The sequence below is a fragment of the Trachemys scripta genome, chromosome 1 (assembly GCF_013100865.1).
Source record: "Trachemys scripta elegans isolate TJP31775 chromosome 1, CAS_Tse_1.0, whole genome shotgun sequence".
NCBI classification, from domain to species: Eukaryota; Metazoa; Chordata; order Testudines; family Emydidae; genus Trachemys; species Trachemys scripta.
This window is the reverse complement of record NC_048298.1, coordinates 122,975,428-122,995,010: the sequence shown is the minus strand read 5'-3', so window position 1 is coordinate 122,995,010 and position 19,583 is coordinate 122,975,428. Positions and strand designations below refer to the sequence as shown.

The following is a 19,583-nucleotide window of genomic DNA, read 5'->3' as shown; positions in this document are numbered from 1 at the left end:
GTTAGTAAATTAGAGTCCCAGCAGGATCTTAGCCCCAGGCGGGGCATGCAGTGGTCTCCAGGTTTTAAGCCTTGTTCTGCCTGCAACAAATCTATGCATATTAGCGACCCCCCATAGCAGCTGCCTACGGTGCTTGAGGGAGTTGCGTGTGAAGGTCAAGTGTCATATTTGAAAGAATTTTTGTCCTAGAACTCAAAAGGAGCACAACCGCCTACATCCCTTCCAGTTGGCCTGGTCACGAGTCACCTTAGACCGCTGGGTGCTTGGCATTGTATCTCTGGGCTAAACACTGCATTCTTTCCTACCTTGCTTGAAGGACAAGGTGGTACAAATCCTGACAGACAACACCACCTTGATGTTTTACATCAACAAGCAAGGCAGGGCCCAATCGTCAGCCCTCTGCCAACAAGCTTTCCATTTCTGGGACTTCTGTGTGCAGCATGCCATTCATCTTATGGCTGCGCACCTTCCCAGGGCCAGAAACGTGTTAGTGGATCACCTCAGCAGGTCCTTCTCTTCTCACCACAAGTGATCACACTGACCACCTCTGGATGGAGTGATCTTCCAAAGGTGCCACCCGCCCCCCAGGTGGACTTGTTTGCATCCTGACAGAGCAGGAAGTGTCAGGTGTTCTGCTCAACTCAGGGGATTGACATAGGCTCCCTGTCAGATGCCTTTTTGCTCCAGTGGTCAGGGGGCTCTGATGTATGCCTTCCCAATCCCACCAGTGCCCTTAATCCACAGAGTTCTCATGAAGATCAGACAGCACAAGGTGAAGGTAATCCTGATAGCCCTGGCTTGGTCTCACCTGCACTGGTTCGGCACGCTGTTGGACATTTCAGTGGCCACCCCGCTGCAGCTGCCTCTCTGGTCAGTTCTGCTGTCCCAGAACCACAGCAATCTTCTGCACCCGAACTTGGCAGCGCTGCATCTGACAGCTTGGCTGCTATGTGGCTGAATGCAGAACAGGAGTACTCGGTCCATTATCCAGAAGTTACTGTTGGGTAGCAGAAAGCCCTCGGCCAGGGTGACCTACCTGGCCAAGTGGAAAAGGTTCTGGGGTTTGGACCAGGGTATCCACTCCGAGCAGGCCTTGCTGCAGTCAGTGTTGGACTACCTTCTGCATCTCAAGCTCTAGGGCTTGTTTCTTTCATTGATTAAGGTCCACTTGGCCGCTATTTCAGCCTTCCATCCTCCGTTCCAGGGCAGGTCAGTCTTCACCCATGACATGATGGTTCTTTTTTGAAGGGCCTGGAGCGACTCTATCCCCACATCCATGACCCTGTCCCTCCTTAGGACCTGAATCTCATGCTGTCACGACTCATGGGTCCCCCCTTCGAGCTTTTGGCTTCCTGCTCCCTTCTGCTTTCCTGCAAGGCTTCTTTCTTGGTGTCAATAATGTCTGCCCACAGGGTCTCTGAGATTAGGATGCTTACTTTGGAGCCACTCTGTATGGTATTCTACAAGGACGAGGTCCAGCTGCAACCGCACCCAGCTTTCTTGCCCACGGTAGTTTCGCAATTTCAAACAAGCCAGGACATATACTTACCTGTCTTCTTTCCAAAACCTCATAAGTCAGAAGAGGAGTGCAAATTGCACTCTCTGGCTGTCAGGAGAGCAATAGCCTTTTACATTGAAAGGACTAAGCCGTTCTGTAAGTTGACGCAGTTGTTCATTGCAGCAGCAGACAGGATGAAAGGTCTTCCAGTGTCTGCCTAGAGAATTTCATCATGGATCACCGCCTGCATCTGTTTCTGTTATGATCTGGTGAAAGTGCCTCCACTGGCGATTGTAACTGCTCACTTGACTAGGGCACAAGCCTGGGCAGCGGCCTTCCTGGCCCAAGTGCCTATTCAAGATATCGGCAGGGCCGCTACCTGGTTGTGCATCCACACATTTACATCTCATTACGCACTTACTTAGCAGGCCCAAGACAATGCTGGCTTCAGTAAAGCAGTATTGCAAACCACATGACTATGAACTCCGAGCCCACCTCAGTGGATTCAGCTTGTGAATCACCTAGAATGGAATTGACATGAGCAAGCACTCAAAGAAGAAACAACGGTTACCTACCTCTTGTAACTGTTGTTCAAGATGTGTTGCTCATGTCCATTCCATTACCCGCCCTCCTACTCCACCGTTGGAGTTGTCGTCAAGAAGGAACTGAGATGGCATCGGGCCGGCAGTGCCTAATATACTGATGCATGAGCACAGCATTCCAGAGGGCACCACTGCCAACCCTATGGGTACCACTAAGGCAGAAATCTCCGAAAAATGTGCATGTGGGCACGCACACTCCTAGAATGGAATGGACATGAGCAACACATCTCGAACAAGAGTTACAAAAGACAGGTAACTGTTTTTTAACACTTTGCATGGGTGCTATTCGTTTTGTAACAGCCTATAAATATGAAAATTACTTAATTTATTTTATTGTCCAAGTAAAATGAAATAAACTAAACAGATAGTGAAAAGTAAATTGAGATTTTTTCTTAAAATGAGTATCTTTAATAACCTGAAGTGATATTGGTAACAAAGATAAGGAACAGTGTTGAAAATATGACTAAGATGTCAGTCTGCCTTAAATGGTGGTTCTTTGATTGGGTTGTCTGTCATATTCCAAAAGTTTCACAAGATAGATTTTTCTAGAACCACATTTTAGCAATGTCTTTCTTAAATACAGATACACAGTTATTCACTACAAATCAGTAAAAAAGGTCATATTTAAACTTTAAAATACAAACAATAGCAACCCTAAGCTAAACATTTCATACGTTTCAGTATTAACTAAATATTAGGGCATGTGTATTTCAGGCATTTCTCAGTCCCGAGAACCCTGAGGAACCATATCTAGAAGGCATTAGCTATAACTGTGTGGCTCCTGGAAAACGCTTTATGCCAATGGACAACTTGTCAGGAGGTGAAAAATCTGTGGCAGCACTGGCTCTTGTGTTTGCAATACACAGGTAATATGGTGAAATAGATTTTACAGTACCATCTTTTTACTAATCTTTGAGCATCAGTGGTATGGAAACAAATGTAGCATAGTATTTTCAGAAGGCATTTTGAACATTTGTTATGTCCAAAAATGTATTTTACATTCCTATTCTGTTCTTGACATTACTATTTCTTGGTCAAAATTTTATGGGACAAGCTAAATCCCCAAAATATTAGTATATCTATATAAAACTAATTGACTCTCTTATTTTTAAGTTTCCGTCCTGCCCCTTTCTTTATTTTGGATGAAGTGGATGCTGCACTGGATAACACAAACATTGGCAAAGTAAGTTATTCCTTCTGTTATCTGAAATTAATTTACAGATTGTCATAACTATAAAGGGAAGGGTAACAGCCCTCCTGTGTACAATACTATAAAATCCCTCCTGGCCAGAGACTCCAAAATCCTTTTACCTGTAAAGGATTAAGAAGCTCAGGTAACCTGGCTGACACCTGACCCAAAGGTGCACCCTTGTGGAGTTAATTAACCTATCTAGCCGACTTAACCCCTTTCACTCTTCCGTGGTGTGGACACCTCATCACAGTTGTATTGCATTAAAAAAGAAATTCCAGGTAGATTTTTTTTTTTAAATCTACCCTTAACTCTGCCTGTTGAGCCAAAGTATGATAGGGGTCTGAGATGTGTAGTGCTGAAATATTATAATATGCTGAATATATAACCACAACTGTAATTTTAATGTTGTACAAATTACGTGAAGATCTTAATAGAAGGGTATGACATGAGATTAATCTGTGAATTGTTGACATCATGATCTGTTCAGCAGGCCTCCAGTTTAGGGTATCTAACCATCAGGCCCTACTTGGCAGATACAGTTTCAACCTGTGCGACTATGTTGACAAGTTCAAAGAGAGCCTCCCACAGGATTAGGCGGAGAAGTTCACCACTCTAATAGACGAAGGCAAGTCGGTAGCCAGGGGGTCCTCCAGATGGCCTGGGATGCTATGGACTCGGTGTCCAGGGTGGTCATCTCTGCAATAGCCATGAGGCATAGCTCCTGGTTACAGACCTCCAGACTGTCCCAGGAGAGCCAATCCACCCTGCTGGACCTCCCTTTCGAGGGAACAGGGCTTTTCTCGGAGTTAACTGATGCTAGGCTCCACAGTCTTAAAGACTCCCAGGCCACCCTCTGCTCCTTGGGTCTACATACTTCTCAGCAGGCCAAAAAGCCATTTTGCCCCCCGCCATCTCTGCAGTTATTGAGGTCTTGGGGTTCTCCTCGATCTGGCTCCTACAAAAAGAAGGGGAAAGATGGGTTTTAAGTGATTCCACCAGTCGTCGTCTTGTCAACCTTCCCAGCCTAGTCCTTCCAGGGACCAAGGCAGCCTAAAGCAGTCATTTTGAGGATGTGCCCGAGGACGATGTCCCAGTCACTGTACTGGATCCGTTCCCCGTCCACCTCCACCCTTTTCGGTCAGCCTGGTCCCATATCACCTTGGACCGCTGGGTGCTCGACACTGTCTCATCGGGCTATACCCTGTAGTTTGTAGCCAACCAACCCTTCCAACCCCCTTCCCCGTCCCTCTTCATGGACCCGTCTCACGAGCAACTCTTCATTCAGGAGATCAAAAACCTCCTGCACCCAGAGGCATGGAAGGAAGAGGATTTTACTTCTGCAACTTCCTTATTCCAAAGGCAAAGAGGGGCCTTAGACCTATTCTAGATCTGCAGCGCCTCAACAAGTCTCTCAAAAAGTTGAAATTTCATATGGTCTTCCTGGCCTCCTTCATCCCGTGCCTGGATCCAGGAGACTGGTACATCGCCCTCGATTTAAAAGATGCGTACTTCCATATTCCAGTGTTTCCTCTGTTTCCCATTGGGCCAGCGCCATTTCCAGTTCACAGCGATGCCCTTTGGTCTCTCATCAGCTCCGAGAGTGTTCACCAAGTGTAAAGCTCCAGTGACCACTTATCTGTGACGTCTGGGGGTCCAAATCTACATATACCTCGACGATTCCTTGCTAAGGGGCCAGCCCTCGGATCATGTGAGGAGGTATCTCGCTCTGGTCTGTTCCACCTGCCACAACCTGGGCCTAATAATAAATGATAGGAAGTTAACCCTCACTCCACTGCAACACACAGTTCATTGTGGTGGTACTCAACTCCACTTGGGCCAGAGCCTTCCTCCCTGAGACTCTGGTCTGAGCCATGGTAGACCTCATCTAATTTCTGCATGCCCACCTGTTCACCACCACCCACACCTGCCAGAGACTGCTGGGTCACATGGCAGGATGTACTTATGTGGTTTGGCACGCGCGACTTCCTCAGGCCGCTAGTGGCGTGGCTGGCATTGGTCTATGTCCCCAACCAGCACAGTATGGCATACACCTGCTCTGTACTTTCCCATCCAGTCACCCTCCACTTCCTATAAGGGTGCAGTTCTTTGAGTCCTCTCTCCAGTGACAAAATGTATACCAGTCTGCAACTTGAATCTTGTTGGATCAACTCTTACTAAATAACCGTTTGTGCCCCTGGCATCCTGCTCTCCGTTACATCTCTAAGAAGGTAACAGACGAGTCAGGGAGCTAGAGGTGTTCATGGCTGACCCTTCCTATTGAGTTTTCCACAAGGACTAGGTATCCATGAGACTACATCTGAAGTTCCACCCTCAGGAGGTGTCGGACTTTCACATCAACTATGTCTCTATCTACCTGTGTTTTACTTTAAACAGAAAAGGTGGGTGAGGTAATATCTTTTATTGGACCAACTTCTGTTGGTGAGAGAGACAAGCTTTCGAGCTACACTGACCTCTTCTCTCAGACGTGAAGAGGAGCTCGATGAAGCTCACAAGCTTGTCTCTTTCACCAACAGAAGTTGGTCCAGTAAAAGATATTACCTCACCCACCTTGTCTCTCTCATATCCTGGGACCAATACTGCATTTTACCTTAAAACCTCATTCTAACATGGAAGAGGCAGCATGAACTTACTGGACATGCATGGGGCTCTTGCCTTTTACCTGCAGAGGAAGAGATCTTTTCAGAAGTCTCCTAGTCTTTTTGTATTATTCATGGAACATCTGAGAGGCCATTTGCTCCCAGATACTATTGAAGTGGAATTGAGGGTGTATTCTATTTGACTACAAGATGAATGTCTCCCTTAAGTGCAGTGTGAGAGCACACTCAACTAGAGCTTAAGCAGCATTGGTAGCTTTCCTTTGAAATGTACCTATTACTGACAGCTGCAGAGCAGCAAATTGGGAGTTTGGGTCTTATCTTTGCTAGAAATTATGCACTAGTGCAGGGGTTCTTGAACTTTATTGCACCGCGACCCTCTTCTGACAACAAAAATTACTATCCCGATCCCTGCCACCCCAGGTAGGGGGGCCAAAGCCCCACTGCCCCGGGGTTGGGGGCAAAGCTGAAACACAAAGGCTTCAGCCCCAGGCAGGGGGCCTGTAACCTCAGCCCCCCAAGGCTGAAGCCCTCAGGCTTCGGGCCTAGACAGTGGGGCTTGAGCTTTGGCTTCTGGCCCCATCAAATCTAAGCCAGCCCTTGTGACCCCATTAAAATGGGGTCGCAACCCACTTGGGGTCCTGACCCACAGTTTGAGAGCCACTGCGACTAGTGCAATCAGCTGCTGCTGCAGCTTCTCTAGGCAGAGCCGTTCTGCAGTCTGTGTCCTAGGACTCCAGGCATACACCTTTTTTAAGTGACACTGCTTGTGAATCAGCTGAAGTGCATTACACTTAGGGACAATCACTCAAAGAAAGGGGTTACTCACCTTTGTAGGACCCTACAAAATTCACGGCCATGAAAAGCGCGTCATGGGCCATGCAATCTGGTCCCTCCCCAAGTGAAATGTGGTCTTTTATGTGCTTTTACCCTGTGCTATACAGATTTCATGGGGGAGACCGGCATTTCTCAAATTGAGGGTCCTGACCCAAAAGGAAGTCGTGTGGGGGGTCGCAGTATTGCCACCCTTAAGTCTGCGCAGCCTTCAGAGCTGGGCAGCTGGAGAGCAGTGGCTGTTGGCCAGGCACCTAGCTCTGAAGTCAGCGCGCACCAGCAGCAGTGCAGAAGAAAGGGTGGCAATACCATACCCTGCCATACTTACTTCTGCACTGCTGCTGGCAGCGGTTCTGCCTTCAGAGCTGGAATCCTGGCCAGCAGCCACTGCTTTCAAGATGCCTAGTTCTGAAGGCAGTGCCGCCACCAGCAGTAGCACAGAAGTAAGGGTAGCAGTACTGCAACCCTACCCTACAATAATCTTGCAACCCTCTCCCAACTCCTTTTTTGGGTCAGGACCCCTATAATTACAACACCGTGAAATTTCAGATTTAAGTAGTTGAAATCATGAAATTTGTGATTTTTAAAATCCTATGACCATGAAGTGCCCTAAGTGGACAGTGAATTTGGTAGGGCCCTAATAATAGTGTAATAATTTCATATAATAAGCAACCAAAAATCCCACCAAAACCTAAGCATGTGAGCTATCATTCTCTAAGCAAGTGTATGAAAATAATTGTAGCAAAATTCAGTAAGAGCAAAGTCAAGATTGTAATTATGTAAAATAATTTATTAATAACTATTTTGTATCAATATTGAGGCCTACTCCAACTCTTCTCATTGCTTCAGTTTCCTCAACCGTAAATGGTGATCTTACCTGCCATGAGAAAGACCTGAGACACCTTCAAATGAAGGGACCTTTATATATTTGCCAGTGTTTTGAGTTTGTTACAGAAAATAATGTTGTTTGGAAATAGAAAAAATATGCTTAATAAATACTGCATATACTTTTTGCATATGAACAGGTTAGTATATGTACAGTACTTATTGGGATCAAAAGAGTTTGGGAAAGGTCTGGTTAGTAGCAACTTGTTGGAGATCTTCTGCTGTAACAAGGCTTTAAACTGAAAATTGAAAGAAGAAACTTTCCGGAACTTTAAGTGCGTATAATACTAACTCCTTATAAAGTTAGTTTCAGAATGGATTATGGTCAGTCACTGTGAAAACTAGTCAGGTTTTAAAATCTTCAGTTCAAAATTATTTCAATGACTATGCCTACTTATGACATAGCGGATAAAAATGTACACATAGAAGTGTGATTAAAAAATGTTGCTTCTAATTTTCATTTAGAATTTTATCTTCTGTTGTGGTATGATGTCTTCTTAATTTAGCTCTATGCAGTAACATTTTACAGCTAGTGAAAAACATTTTCTGCCACGTAAAACTGCACAGTAATATGCATTTGTAATCTGTATCACATTATGTAAATGGTAACAAGCTGTAAAATTTATGGCTTATACATGGAAATTCTCCTAACTTAAAAACATTGTCAAGTAAAATGCGCTACGTTAACTTTAGAAATGTCACATTTCTAAAGTGGATTGTTTTCATATACATTTTTTAAAGGGTCAAACCTGTGGGGTCATACTGTGAACCTACATCATGTACAGTGTCTTTCTTGGCCGGTTATATTCCCCCTTTTACCCTGCCCATTTCATAAATGAATTCTGTCTGCTGAGCAATTCAGCATTGTTCCCTAATCAATTGTGATTTAAATCTGACAGAACCCACTTATCCTAAAATTTGTGGCTTTTCTCCAAAGGTATCAAGCTTCATCAAAGAGCAGGCACAGGAACAGTGTCAGATGATAGTTATTTCTCTAAAGGAGGAGTTTTATTCCAGAGCAGATGCATTAATTGGAGTCTGTCCAGAGGTACAAATAATCTTAGTTATTTTTCTGTCTTGATTTAAATCAAATTAACTTCATACAGCAATTAAACTATTAAAAAAAATTCCAGCTACAGCCAATTATTTCTTAAGAAATGACTCCCCCTTAATGCTCATTTAAAAAAAATTCTCTAACAAGTATATCAAGAGCTGGGTGATTCAAATGCATTGTTTGTCATTCAGGAACAGTCATTGGTAAGTGTTTAATAGCGTTCCAGAACAAGCTATGTATAGTTAATTGGTCCTTCTGGTAACTGCATCATCTTATAGATAATGCTTATTTTTAATATATGCTTGTAAACTGATTTGATTCTTCCTCCTTTCAGCAAGATGATTACATGTTTAGTCAGGTACTGACTCTGGATCTTACTGTGTATCCAGACATTGATGACAGTGAACGAAAAGAGAAGCACAGATACAGTTCCACACTGGAATAAAACATGAAAGTTTCAGGGCCATCTGTGAATAACAAAATTGTGATTTCTACAGCCACCTTTCTGACAAGTTTGTAAGCTTTTTGAATATTGCTTTTAAATATTCTTATACAGAAGTCCAAGAATATAGCTTCGTAACCCACAGAGCCATTTCTTAGAATTTGGAGAAGAATAAATGATTGTATTATTTGACCTAGTTTTGTTTAGGGTTTTATGGAGTACATGTTCCTGTTGCGTTACAAATTCAAAATACGCTTTTGAAAGACATTACTGAAATGGCTAAATTCTAGTGACTAGTGCCTAATCTCTTTAAGTATGTTCTTGTTGGTTAGCATTAAGATAAACTATGAAGTCCCATTAATATAAAAACTGATGAATGATGAGTGACTTTTTGAATATGGATGCTATGTTAAATTCATATGATTGCTGTCAAAAAATGCAAACCTCATCTGTTAAATATAGCTTTTCAATGTTAAAGTATTGAGAATTAAAATGTTGGAAAAAATCTTGAAATGTATAGCATTTTTTTACTTTTTATCAGGAAGATTCTCACTACAAGGTTTCAGATGTGGTTAGGTTAAATATAAAGATACAAGTTCTAGGAGCTTAATGTTTTTGTAAACTGTATATATTCAAAGAGCTACTCTAGGGAAGGAGACATTATATTCTGTTTCCAACACTTGTAAAAGACCAATCTTACATTTCTCCTGAAATTGAATCCAGAGCTTTCTGGTGCCATGTTCTGTAAGGGTCAGAAACTGATGAGTGACTAGCTCCATATTACATGGCAATGTTTGCCCGTCATTGCCAAGCCACAAAGAGGTGTACAGCTTCCCCTCTCCCCCAGTCAAAACTGTTCCTTGGTGGGTTTTCCCCCTACCTTTTAGCAAACAGCCAGCCAGCACAGTTGGCAGACAAGGTATATTAATCATAACACTTTATGGCCAGATTGTGATACCCTTACTCATGTCCAATAAACTTATTACCTTCCACCTTGTCTCTAAAATTCTCAGTAAATACACCAGTTTCCATTTTAAAAAAATTATAAAAGAATACCAAAAAAGTAAATTAATTTCTACAATAGCATTAGTAGAGCCAGCTGCATCATTTAATGAATGTCTAGGTTTATGGCCTATTTCCTCCACTTGGGAATCCAGACTCAGTCGTATTCAAAACAGGATTTCAAAGCAAGTTACTTTTTGATTAACTGAATGCATCACACTGAACAGTCACCTTCTAGGTATATCCCTTTCAGCTATATATTTCCATGAGCCAGTTGCAAGTCAGCCCTCCTTTTAAGATAACTGAAACATGCATATTCTACTGCCAGTAGCTTCCATAATGGGCCACACAGCAACTCTGCTTTTAATATGCATACATTGAATTGTAAAGAGATCTCATCACTACTGCGATGTGCATTTTTCACAGTGCAATTGTATGGCACTAAGGCAAGAATGGCTGTTTTACAAGTTGCAGTTTTCAGTGGTGTTTACACTTGAAGAGTCTCCAGTGCTACCTGTTTAAAAAAAGCAAAATTAAATTTACTTGTGATTTAAAAACACTTCAGATCAAATCAATGCTAAGTTTAAATGTGTGTTTGCATGTGCAGTGGAAAGGCAGTTATGTAGTGTTGCTCCTGGGAAAACTAAAAGACAAGTTAAATAGGTTTTATCTGAGGAACCAACTGAATGGATGAGATGCTCAGATACTATGATGATCGGAGCCATAAAAGTACCATAGAATAGAGTTCAATAAAAGTGTATTGCACTAATTTTAACCTCTGACGGCTGTGTTAAAACAACCTCAAAACTATAGTGTGCTCGCAGCAGCTTCAGGAAAATGGGTGCAAAAAGCACAGCCTAATCCAGCCACTTAATCAGCCATCGGTATCTGATTGAGGCTGATTAAAGAAATATTAATTTTTGTAACACTTTAGAATTTCATTTAAAGAAATGTGTTTGCTCCAGGGCAACACAATTTTGGGGGAAACTAACAAGTTTTACAGGACACCCCCTCATAAAAATGTGAAATCTAAGCTCTCATAATAGAATTTAAATTTGGTAGTCTAAGGACAGGATTCAGCAAGGGTCTTAAGCGTGTTTTACTTTAAGCATATGGAGTAGTCACATTGACTATAGTCAAAGTGGTTAAAGCCTTGATGAGCTGGGGTTTGTAGCAGTTCTCTACTGCACATAATTAGATAGTGGCCTGCTTTAACTATGCAGCAATGAAAACATCCCCGTAATCTCTACTTGAAATACCAAAAGCATGTCCTGTCCTTCAAACAAACTGAAATATTTTCATTCCAAAGTATAGTAAGTAGTGAAGTGAATCCCAGTCAATAAAGAACAGCCTGTATGTTGCTGGCCACTTTCATTTATATTTTCATTTCCCCCAATGTTAAGTGATACTAAAAGATACCAGATGACAAGTGAAAAATGAAATATTCATAGAATAGGTCAGATATTTGTGCTTTATAAAATATGAAGATGGTGCCTGCTCCAAGGAGCTTACAGTTTAAGGTTCAGATCTTGTAAGCAGCTTTGTGCTGACAGCCCTCTGGGCATATGGAGCTTAATTGATTCAGTCGAAGGTGCAGGGGCATGCCCACATAAAGCAGCTTGGAAGAGGAACCAGGAATAAGAAAATAGATGAAAAAGGGGGTGGGTGGGGAAGAAATAAAATATGCAAGCAAGTTGTCAGAATGACGACACACACAATGTGCTACCCTTGTTTGCAGTTCTTAAAAATAACTTAATTTCAACCTTACTTTCTACTTAAAATCTCTCTTTATAGTCTGTGTCAGTTTCACTTTCAAGTGTTTGAACCCCAGCCTTCTCCAACTTTTAGTTTAGGTATATTTAACACTGCCTTTTTGTGGTGATGTGGAAATGAATCCTTGTCTATTTTTAAAACTTTTACTTTAACCTTAGGGTACAGTCAGAACGTTAGTTTTATTTATTAAATTAGTTTCTAACAGCTTTTAGCAGTTACTCCCTGCTCTTGACTGGGACTAGTAATAGTGAGAATAGTTCACTCTGGGCAAGAAAAAATTGCTAAGAGCAGCAGGCTACTATGGTATATGAAGGTAAACTCTTAATGCCATTCCAAGTTGTTGTTCTTGCCAGGAAGCAGGGTTGTTACAGTCAATGCCAGGTAGAGAAAGTCACTGAAACTCTGGAGTACTGAGAGCCCAGTTCTCTGCTTCCCCCTCCGGTGGTCCTGCGCAGTTGCCCTGCACTTGTGTTTCAAACTTCTTTACAATGCCCAGGTCACCAGCAGAGGTATCAACTGATGAGAACCAAAAAAAAAAAAAAAAAAATGTAAGTCACTCATAGATTTGTAATAAATTGACTATACAAGAAATAGCAGCCATCTGCCAATGATCTAATCCAGTTAGTATTTAAACTGCCCTGCACCCCCTAGAAATGTATTGAGAGATTTTGAACTTTTTAGTCCACTTAAATCCTGGAAATAATTAGCTCTGAAAACTTTTCAGAGATTATTTTTAAGCATCTTGGAATTTTAAGATTATTTATTAGGGGGTGAGAATACCATTATCAGATTGTTTGACTCTCTTAGAAAGATCCAAGTCATTTTCTCCTAACTTCCTCTTTGCACAGTCCACACATGAAGTCCCTGAAAAACAGAAAACTTGAATTAAAAAATAGATACAGCTATATTAAAATCCTTCTTGTATTATTTTTAAACACATTATTTCAAACATCACATTAAGCTACACATAAGTAGTATTGGTCCAGCTGGAAGCTCTTATATTTGGGTCTTGTAACCAAAGATCCTGACTTCTGTTGTGCAGGGAGTGACACTGTACTCCTTTGGCTTGTGGACAATTGGTGCTCCCTCATCCACTACAGCTGGGTTATTCTCATCCTCCAAACACGGTTTTAAAAATACCTGTTGCTTTACAATGTACTGCTAGCAGGTGGAGCTGTTCAGAGAACTAATTACCTCCACCTCTCCACTATTTCACCTCCACTTTAGCAGGTAGTTCCTCTAGGTGAGTGTTTTTCAAACTGTGGGTCACAACCCAGTACTGGGTTGCGAAATGTAGGGGACTGGGTTGTGGCGACTCTGGTCAGCACAGCCAACCAGGCCATTAAAAGTGCCGTCGTGCTCTGCCCTGGAAGCAGCCAGCAGTAGGTCCGGCTCCAGGGCTCTGAGCACTACCTCCACCCCAAGCACCAGCTCTGCACTGCAGGCTGGGGGTGGTGCCTGCAGACAAGAGCCATGTGGAGCTGCTTGTGCATCTCCGGCTAGGTGCTGGACCTGCTGCTGGCTGCTTCTGGGGTGCTCCGCAGTGCCAGGACAGGTAGGAAGCCTGCCTTAGCACCCCTGCTACACTGCTGACCGGGAGCCACTCAAGGTAAGCCTGCACCCCAATCCCCTGCCCCAGCCCTAAGCCCCTTCCTGCACCCCAGAGCCTGCATCCCCAGCCCAGAGCCCTAAATGCCTCCTGCACCCCAAACCCCTGCCCTAGCCCCCCCAATCCCTCATCCCCAGAGCCTGCACGCCCCAGCCCAGATGCCTTCCACAACCCAACCCTCCACCCCTGCCCTGAGCCACTCCCACAGCCCAAACCCCTCATTCCCAGCTCTGTTGGGTCAAGGGCATCAACAATTTTCTTCAACAGGGGGTACATCTTCACTACCTGCCAGATCAGCGGGTAGTAATCAATCTATCGGGGATCGATTTATCGTGTCTCATTTAGATGCGATAAATTGATCCCCGAATGCACTCCCCGTCAACTCCGTAACTCCACCAGAACGAGAGGCGGAAGCAGAATTGACGGGGGAGCCACGGCCATCGATCCCACGCCATGAGGACCCAAGGTAAATCGATCTAAGATACGTCGACTTCATCTACGTTATTCTCGTAGCTGAAGTTGCGCATCTTAGATTAATTCCCCCCCGCAGTGTAGACCAGCCCTAAGTTGCCAGAAAAAAAGTTTGAAAAGCACTGCTCTAGGCCTCTTCTCTGTTGATGAGCAGAATCTTTTCCATTATACTTTTTATTTGTTCCTCTCTGCTTAGTGCCTCCTGCTGGGGAGAGAATTTTTGAGAACAGGAGTTTGCAGGAAACCAGTATGGGATGAGAAAACAGCAGTGTAGCAGGACCAGTTAGGATCCAACAGGCTCCTGCTCACGGCCCAGCTGTGCAGTAGTATGCCACCTCCCGCACTCCACTATATGGCAAGAAAGCCTTAAGCTGTTTAGGGTAGAAATTCAGCAGGAGCATCTTGCTTTACAGAGTCTCCAAGAAAGTTGTTTTGCTGGCTACTTGGTGTTTTAGCCCAAAATGAAACCGCAACAAGCGCTGACTCCAGCAGGCGCTACTTGGGAGTAGAAATTCAGCAGCAAGCTCTGGTCTTTAGGAAGCAACAAGCCAGAGGTCCTTGGCTATTTTTTTCCTTCTGCCTGGGGTGAAATATGGTATCCAGGAATGTCTCCAAGAGGCTGGTACGTCAAAGGGGCAGGAAGAAAACAAAGGACTGAATGCCCCACTCCTTTCAGTCTGCCACAGCAACCAGGTGTTCCGGCCCAGTTGTTCCAGAAAGGGCATTAGCTAATCCTAGTTGTGGTGCTGCCTGGTCTGAACTCCAGTCTCCTCTCTCTGCCAACAACTCAGACACTGAAGCTACTGTTTAAAAAAAAAAAAAAAAAAAAAAAAAACAACCCTAAATACATCAGGGCAACCTGAGGGTTTTGTGCAGAGGGGGAACAGAATCACTGTTCCCTCAGACACCTGACACTTTCCCACTCCTTTCACTGTGTTCCTCAGTTAATAGCATGTCTGGCCCATACTGTGGGCATGCTTATGTCAGTTAACCCTCTTTTCTGTGCTCCCTTAAGTGTGGCCTAGTCCACATCAAAGAAGCTTATTGGAACATCTGAGGGTGAGATTTGCCTGCATTTAATTTCCTACTGTATTAGGCTTAGACTTGTGTTTTATTTTGTTTAGTGGTTTACTTTGTTCTGTCTTATTACTTGGAACCACTTAAATCCTACTTTTTGTATATTAATTAACCCAGAGTATGTATTAATAGCTGGGGGGGGGAGCAAACAGCTGTGCATATCTCTCTATCAGTGTTATAGAAGGTGAACACTTTGAATTTACCCCATATAAGCTTTATACAGAGTAAAATGGATTTATTTGGGGTTTGGACCCTATTGGGAGCTGGGTATCTGAGTGCTGGAGACAGGAGCACTTCTTAAGCTGTTTTCAGTTACGCCTGCAGCTTGTGGGGGACATGGTTCAGACTTGGATCTGTGTTTGCAGCAGGCAAGTATGTCTGGCTCAAACAAGGCAAGGTACTGAAGTCCCAAGCTGGCAGAGAAAATGAACTCAGAGGAAGACTAGGTACATCAGGTGGCAGTCCCAAAAGGGTTTCATATGTCAGATCAGCTGAGCCGGCTATTTTATTGAACCCAGGAGTAGTTTTCATCAAAGGGACATTGGCGTAAGTGTCTGGTTCATACCATTGGCCTGCCCTCTCCAACAACAAGGTTAATGGCTATGTGCACTAAAATGTTAGCAGTAGGGAGGAGAGTGCACCATGATGTTGCACAGCTGTAAAACCACTTCAGCAAGGCTTTAAAGCTTAGAGGATTACAGTATGAGCAAGGGACTTCAAGCATGATTGCTCACATCCAGCTCTGCTCTTCCCCTGCTCCTTAGCCGCTAATGTTTTCTTTTTTTAAATGGCATTCCCACTTTTAAAGGGCAAATCACATACTGGAGCATCAGCAAAAGCATCAGAATCTGTACAACTGAGAGAAGGGTAGTCCAGTGGATTGGTGGTTTCTCTACTATTTCTGACATGGTTAGTTCAACCCTTCAATAAGATGCCTTTGTGTACCGTGACCAAAAAAGGTAAGAAAAAAAAAAAAAAACCCACCTCTCAAACCAACCTGAGATTTCTACCCTATTTTCTCCATAAAAATAGAACTTTTTCCAGTTTTCAAGCCTTTCAAATCAAATTTTAAAAAGTCTACATTTGATAGGCTCTCAAAACAGTCTTCCCACATTGATTTTCAAGTTCTCCTGATGCATCCATCTTATCTTCCCCCTTCTCCCTGAACTAGAAAGCAGTCAGTGAAAGCCAGCTTTACTTTTTCCTGAGGAATTTTTTTTGGGTGTTCTTGGTAAGAAAGAGACTGGACAAGTTCTACCCAGTGTTGCTTTTGTCCAGGCTTCTGTGGTTGCAGACATGTATTCCCTACACGGTGCAGACACTCAGCACCCCCACATCACCATTACCTAGCAATACCTATAGGAGCGACAGTTACAGGACAGAACAGGAGTACTTGTGGCACCTTAGAGACTAACAAGTTTATTAGAGCATAAGCTTTCGTGGGCTACAGCCTACTTCTTCAGATGTATATAGAGTGGAACATATATTGAGGAGATATACACACACACACACACACACACACACAGAGAGAGAGCATGAACAGGTGGTAGTTGTCTTACCAACTCTGAGAGGCCAATTAAGTAAGAGAAAAAAAACTTTTGAAGTGATAATCAAGCTAGCCCAGTATAGACAGTTTGATAAGAAGCGTGAGGAATACTTACAAGGGGAGATAGATTCAATGTTTGTAATGGCTCAGCCATTCTCAGTCCTTATTCAATCCTGAGTTGATTGTGTCTAGTTTGCATATCAATTCCAGCTCAGCAGTCTCTCGTTGGAGTCTGTTTTTGAAGTTTTTCTGTTGTAAGATAGCCACCCGCAGGTCTGTCATTGAATGGCCAGACAGGTTAAAGTGTTCTCCCACTGGTTTTTGAGTGAGTATTATGATTCCTGATGTCAGATTTGTGTCCATTAATTCTTTTGCATAGAGACTGTCCGGTTTGGCCAATGTGCATGGCAGAGGGGCATTGCTGGCACATTGGTAGATGTGCAGGTGAACGAGCTCCTGATGGTATCGCTGATGTGATTAGGTCCTATGATGATGTCACTTGAATAGATATATGGACAGAGTTGGCATCGGGCTTTGTTACAAGGATAGGTTCCTGGGTCAGTGGTTTTGTTCAGTGATGTGTGGTTGCTGGTGAGTATTTGCTTTAGGTTGGGGGGTTGTCTGTAAGTGAGGACAGGTCTGTCTCCTAAGATCTGTGAGAGTAAAGGATCATCTTTCAGGATAGGTTGTAGATCTCTGATAATGCGCTGGAGAGGTTTTAGTTGGGGGCTGAAGGTGACAGCTAGTGGTGTTCTGTTATTTTCTTTGTTGGGCCTGTCTTGTAGGAGGTGACTTCTGGGTACTCGTCTGGCTCTGTCAATGTGCTTACACACTGTAGCCCACAGCCCTTACCATGGCTGTTTAAGAATGGTAGTGCCATCATTTCCACCATCGCCCCCAGCGCTGTCTCACCTCCTGCAGCTAGAGTCAGAGCTTCCCATATGGTATTTTTCTCACGTTTTCAGAAGTTATTTTTAAATAGTTAGGACCCTATAGTTGTTAGCTAGGTTTAGGCTGTGTTATATAGTACTATACCCTCACCAGGGTTTAAAAGCACTGTCAGTGGGACTAGCCACCCCACAATAACGAACACACACACCCAGGCTGTTGGTTGTGTGTAGGAATATTGCTCCTTTAAACAGGACTCATGTGGCCTGCGACTTGCACTTAAAACAGAATCTCATGGAGCAAGCCATGAAGCCCGACTGCTTCAGGGGCTGCTGTGGACTATCAGCCCCATCAGTCTTTAAAGCTTATGCAGACTCCTGAGGTAGACTCCTCTGCAGAGAAGAAAGGATCAGTCCCCTGAGGAAGAGGACACAAAGCAAATCAGAGCCATTCCACAGCTCAGAGAAATTCTTACCCTTTTCTACACACCGTGGGGAATGTCACCATACTTCTCCTAGTGACAGATAGAGCAGGGCTGTGTACCTGCTCTCTGGTCTCACTGCAATATCAGACTGACACCTAAACTGAAGTTATTTACCTGGCTGTATTCTTTCCCGAGCCACATTCCAATTGTGGAAGCAGAGAAAAGAACTGACAGAAGGGAACTGTAATGCATGACGTTTGTTAGCAAAAGTCAGGCTAACTGTAACCCTGATAACGCGAGATTTGTAGAAGCGAGGATTGTGTGAGGCGAGTGAAAAAGAGCTGTGTAAAAAGTTATAATGACCTCAGCATAAATAAAGTGTAGAAGACCTTAAGTAAATAAAGTATAGAAAATAATTGTATGTTGGCAAAAGTCAAAACAACTAAAAAAATGAAATATCAAAATGGCCTATGTATAAACAAAATGCAACTGTTGCTCATTATTGTCTGTAACAAAAAGTATAAATGCTTGCTGTAATTGTTTACCTGTTAAGAGACCTGTTTAGCTCTCTCCCTCTGCACATGTAAAAGTTAATAAACATCTGACTTGCTGTACCAAAACAAATAGTGAGAACTCAGTTTTTCTCCGACAATTTGGGGGCTCGTCCGGGATGGCAACGCCCACTGAAGCAACGGCAGCTGCTACGGATCGTTCCCCTTCGAACCCCATGGCGCCACAATAGAGGTAAGAGACCTTTTGAAATCTCTATTGGGGTGTCGGAGGAGGACTGTCCGTGGGGCCGTCTGCCCCTGTTGGGCTCACGCCATCCGAACTTATTGACTGTGCAGCAAGGTCAGATGCTGAGCGGCGTAATAGGGGAATTGTTTGCCGCCCCCTGTAAGCATATGCTAGGTGCATAGGGTTTGCACCTGTGTTGAGGGGTTGTTACCGCCTCAAGAGGGGTTTTTACCACCTCAAGTAATGCATCAAAGTACTTGGGTATAGTACCTGGAGGTACTCAGGAGTAGTACCTGGTAGAAAGCCTTAGTGTGTGTGTGTGTGTGTGTGTGTGTGTGTGTGTACACAGTGTAAATTGAGTGTTACCGGAAGACGCCCAGAGTACTCTGCGAAGTCTTTTGGCTCGTGACCAGAACTACTCTAACGCAAGCCCGGTAACTAGAGGATCTTTTAATTCACCAAAACATCTAAAAAATTAGACCTCCTAGTATGCCCAGTCAATTTTTAGTCAGTGCTCCTAAAATTACATCTAACATTTAAATAAAGTTAAAAGTTAATAAACATTTTAGCTGTTACAACCCCCACAGCTTCAGTGTATCCGTAAACTGAAGCCAAAAAAAGTTGTTACTCTTCATAACTACGTTTGCTAAAAAAGTAAAAAAACAAAAAACTACCCTAACAAAACACTTATTTTTTTAAGCTAATAATAGCTGTGTGTATGTTAAAGCCACCACATTGCAAGACATACATTTTAATCTCATTACCACTGCAAGTAATCATATTATTTATTGGCCTGCAAATAAAATTTTGCAAAAAGTCCTTAAGTTCCAAATACCCTTTAATTAAACTAGTTTAGTACCTAATCAATTTCAAAATTTGCTTTCACTGTTACCAAAAGTTCAAAAAATCTCTAAAGTACAAAAGCAAATTCAC

The 19,583-nt window shown here is 43.2% G+C and overlaps 2 protein-coding genes across 14 annotated transcripts in view; one reads left to right on the top strand and one right to left on the bottom strand.

Annotated features, from left to right (window-relative positions):
* Positions 1–9,627, top strand: part of SMC1B (structural maintenance of chromosomes 1B) — a 62,152-nt gene extending 52,525 nt beyond the window's left edge. For all 3 annotated transcript variants that reach the window (XM_034783991.1, XM_034783982.1, XM_034783999.1), the window contains 4 exons: positions 2,815–2,966; positions 3,214–3,283; positions 8,564–8,674; positions 9,015–9,627. In XM_034783991.1, coding sequence (XP_034639882.1) covers positions 2,815–2,966; positions 3,214–3,283; positions 8,564–8,674; positions 9,015–9,125 — 444 coding nt within the window. In that variant the 3' untranslated portion in view covers positions 9,126–9,627. The remainder of the gene's footprint in view (positions 1–2,814; positions 2,967–3,213; positions 3,284–8,563; positions 8,675–9,014) is intronic.
* Positions 9,628–9,902: 275 nt separating this feature from the next.
* The window catches only part of FAM118A (family with sequence similarity 118 member A), a 31,399-nt gene continuing 21,718 nt past the window's right edge, over positions 9,903–19,583 (bottom strand). For 6 of the 11 annotated variants that reach the window (XM_034784077.1, XM_034784023.1, XM_034784033.1 and 3 more), the window contains 2 exons: positions 12,678–12,761; positions 9,903–12,413 (listed from right to left, as the gene is read on the bottom strand). In XM_034784077.1, the coding sequence (XP_034639968.1) occupies positions 12,289–12,413; positions 12,678–12,761 (209 nt within the window). In that variant the 3' untranslated portion in view covers positions 9,903–12,288. Of the gene's footprint in view, positions 12,414–12,677; positions 12,762–17,345; positions 17,906–19,583 lie in introns of those variants that run through there. The other 5 variants (XR_004647458.1, XR_004647459.1, XR_004647464.1 and 2 more) reach the window with 3 other exon arrangements.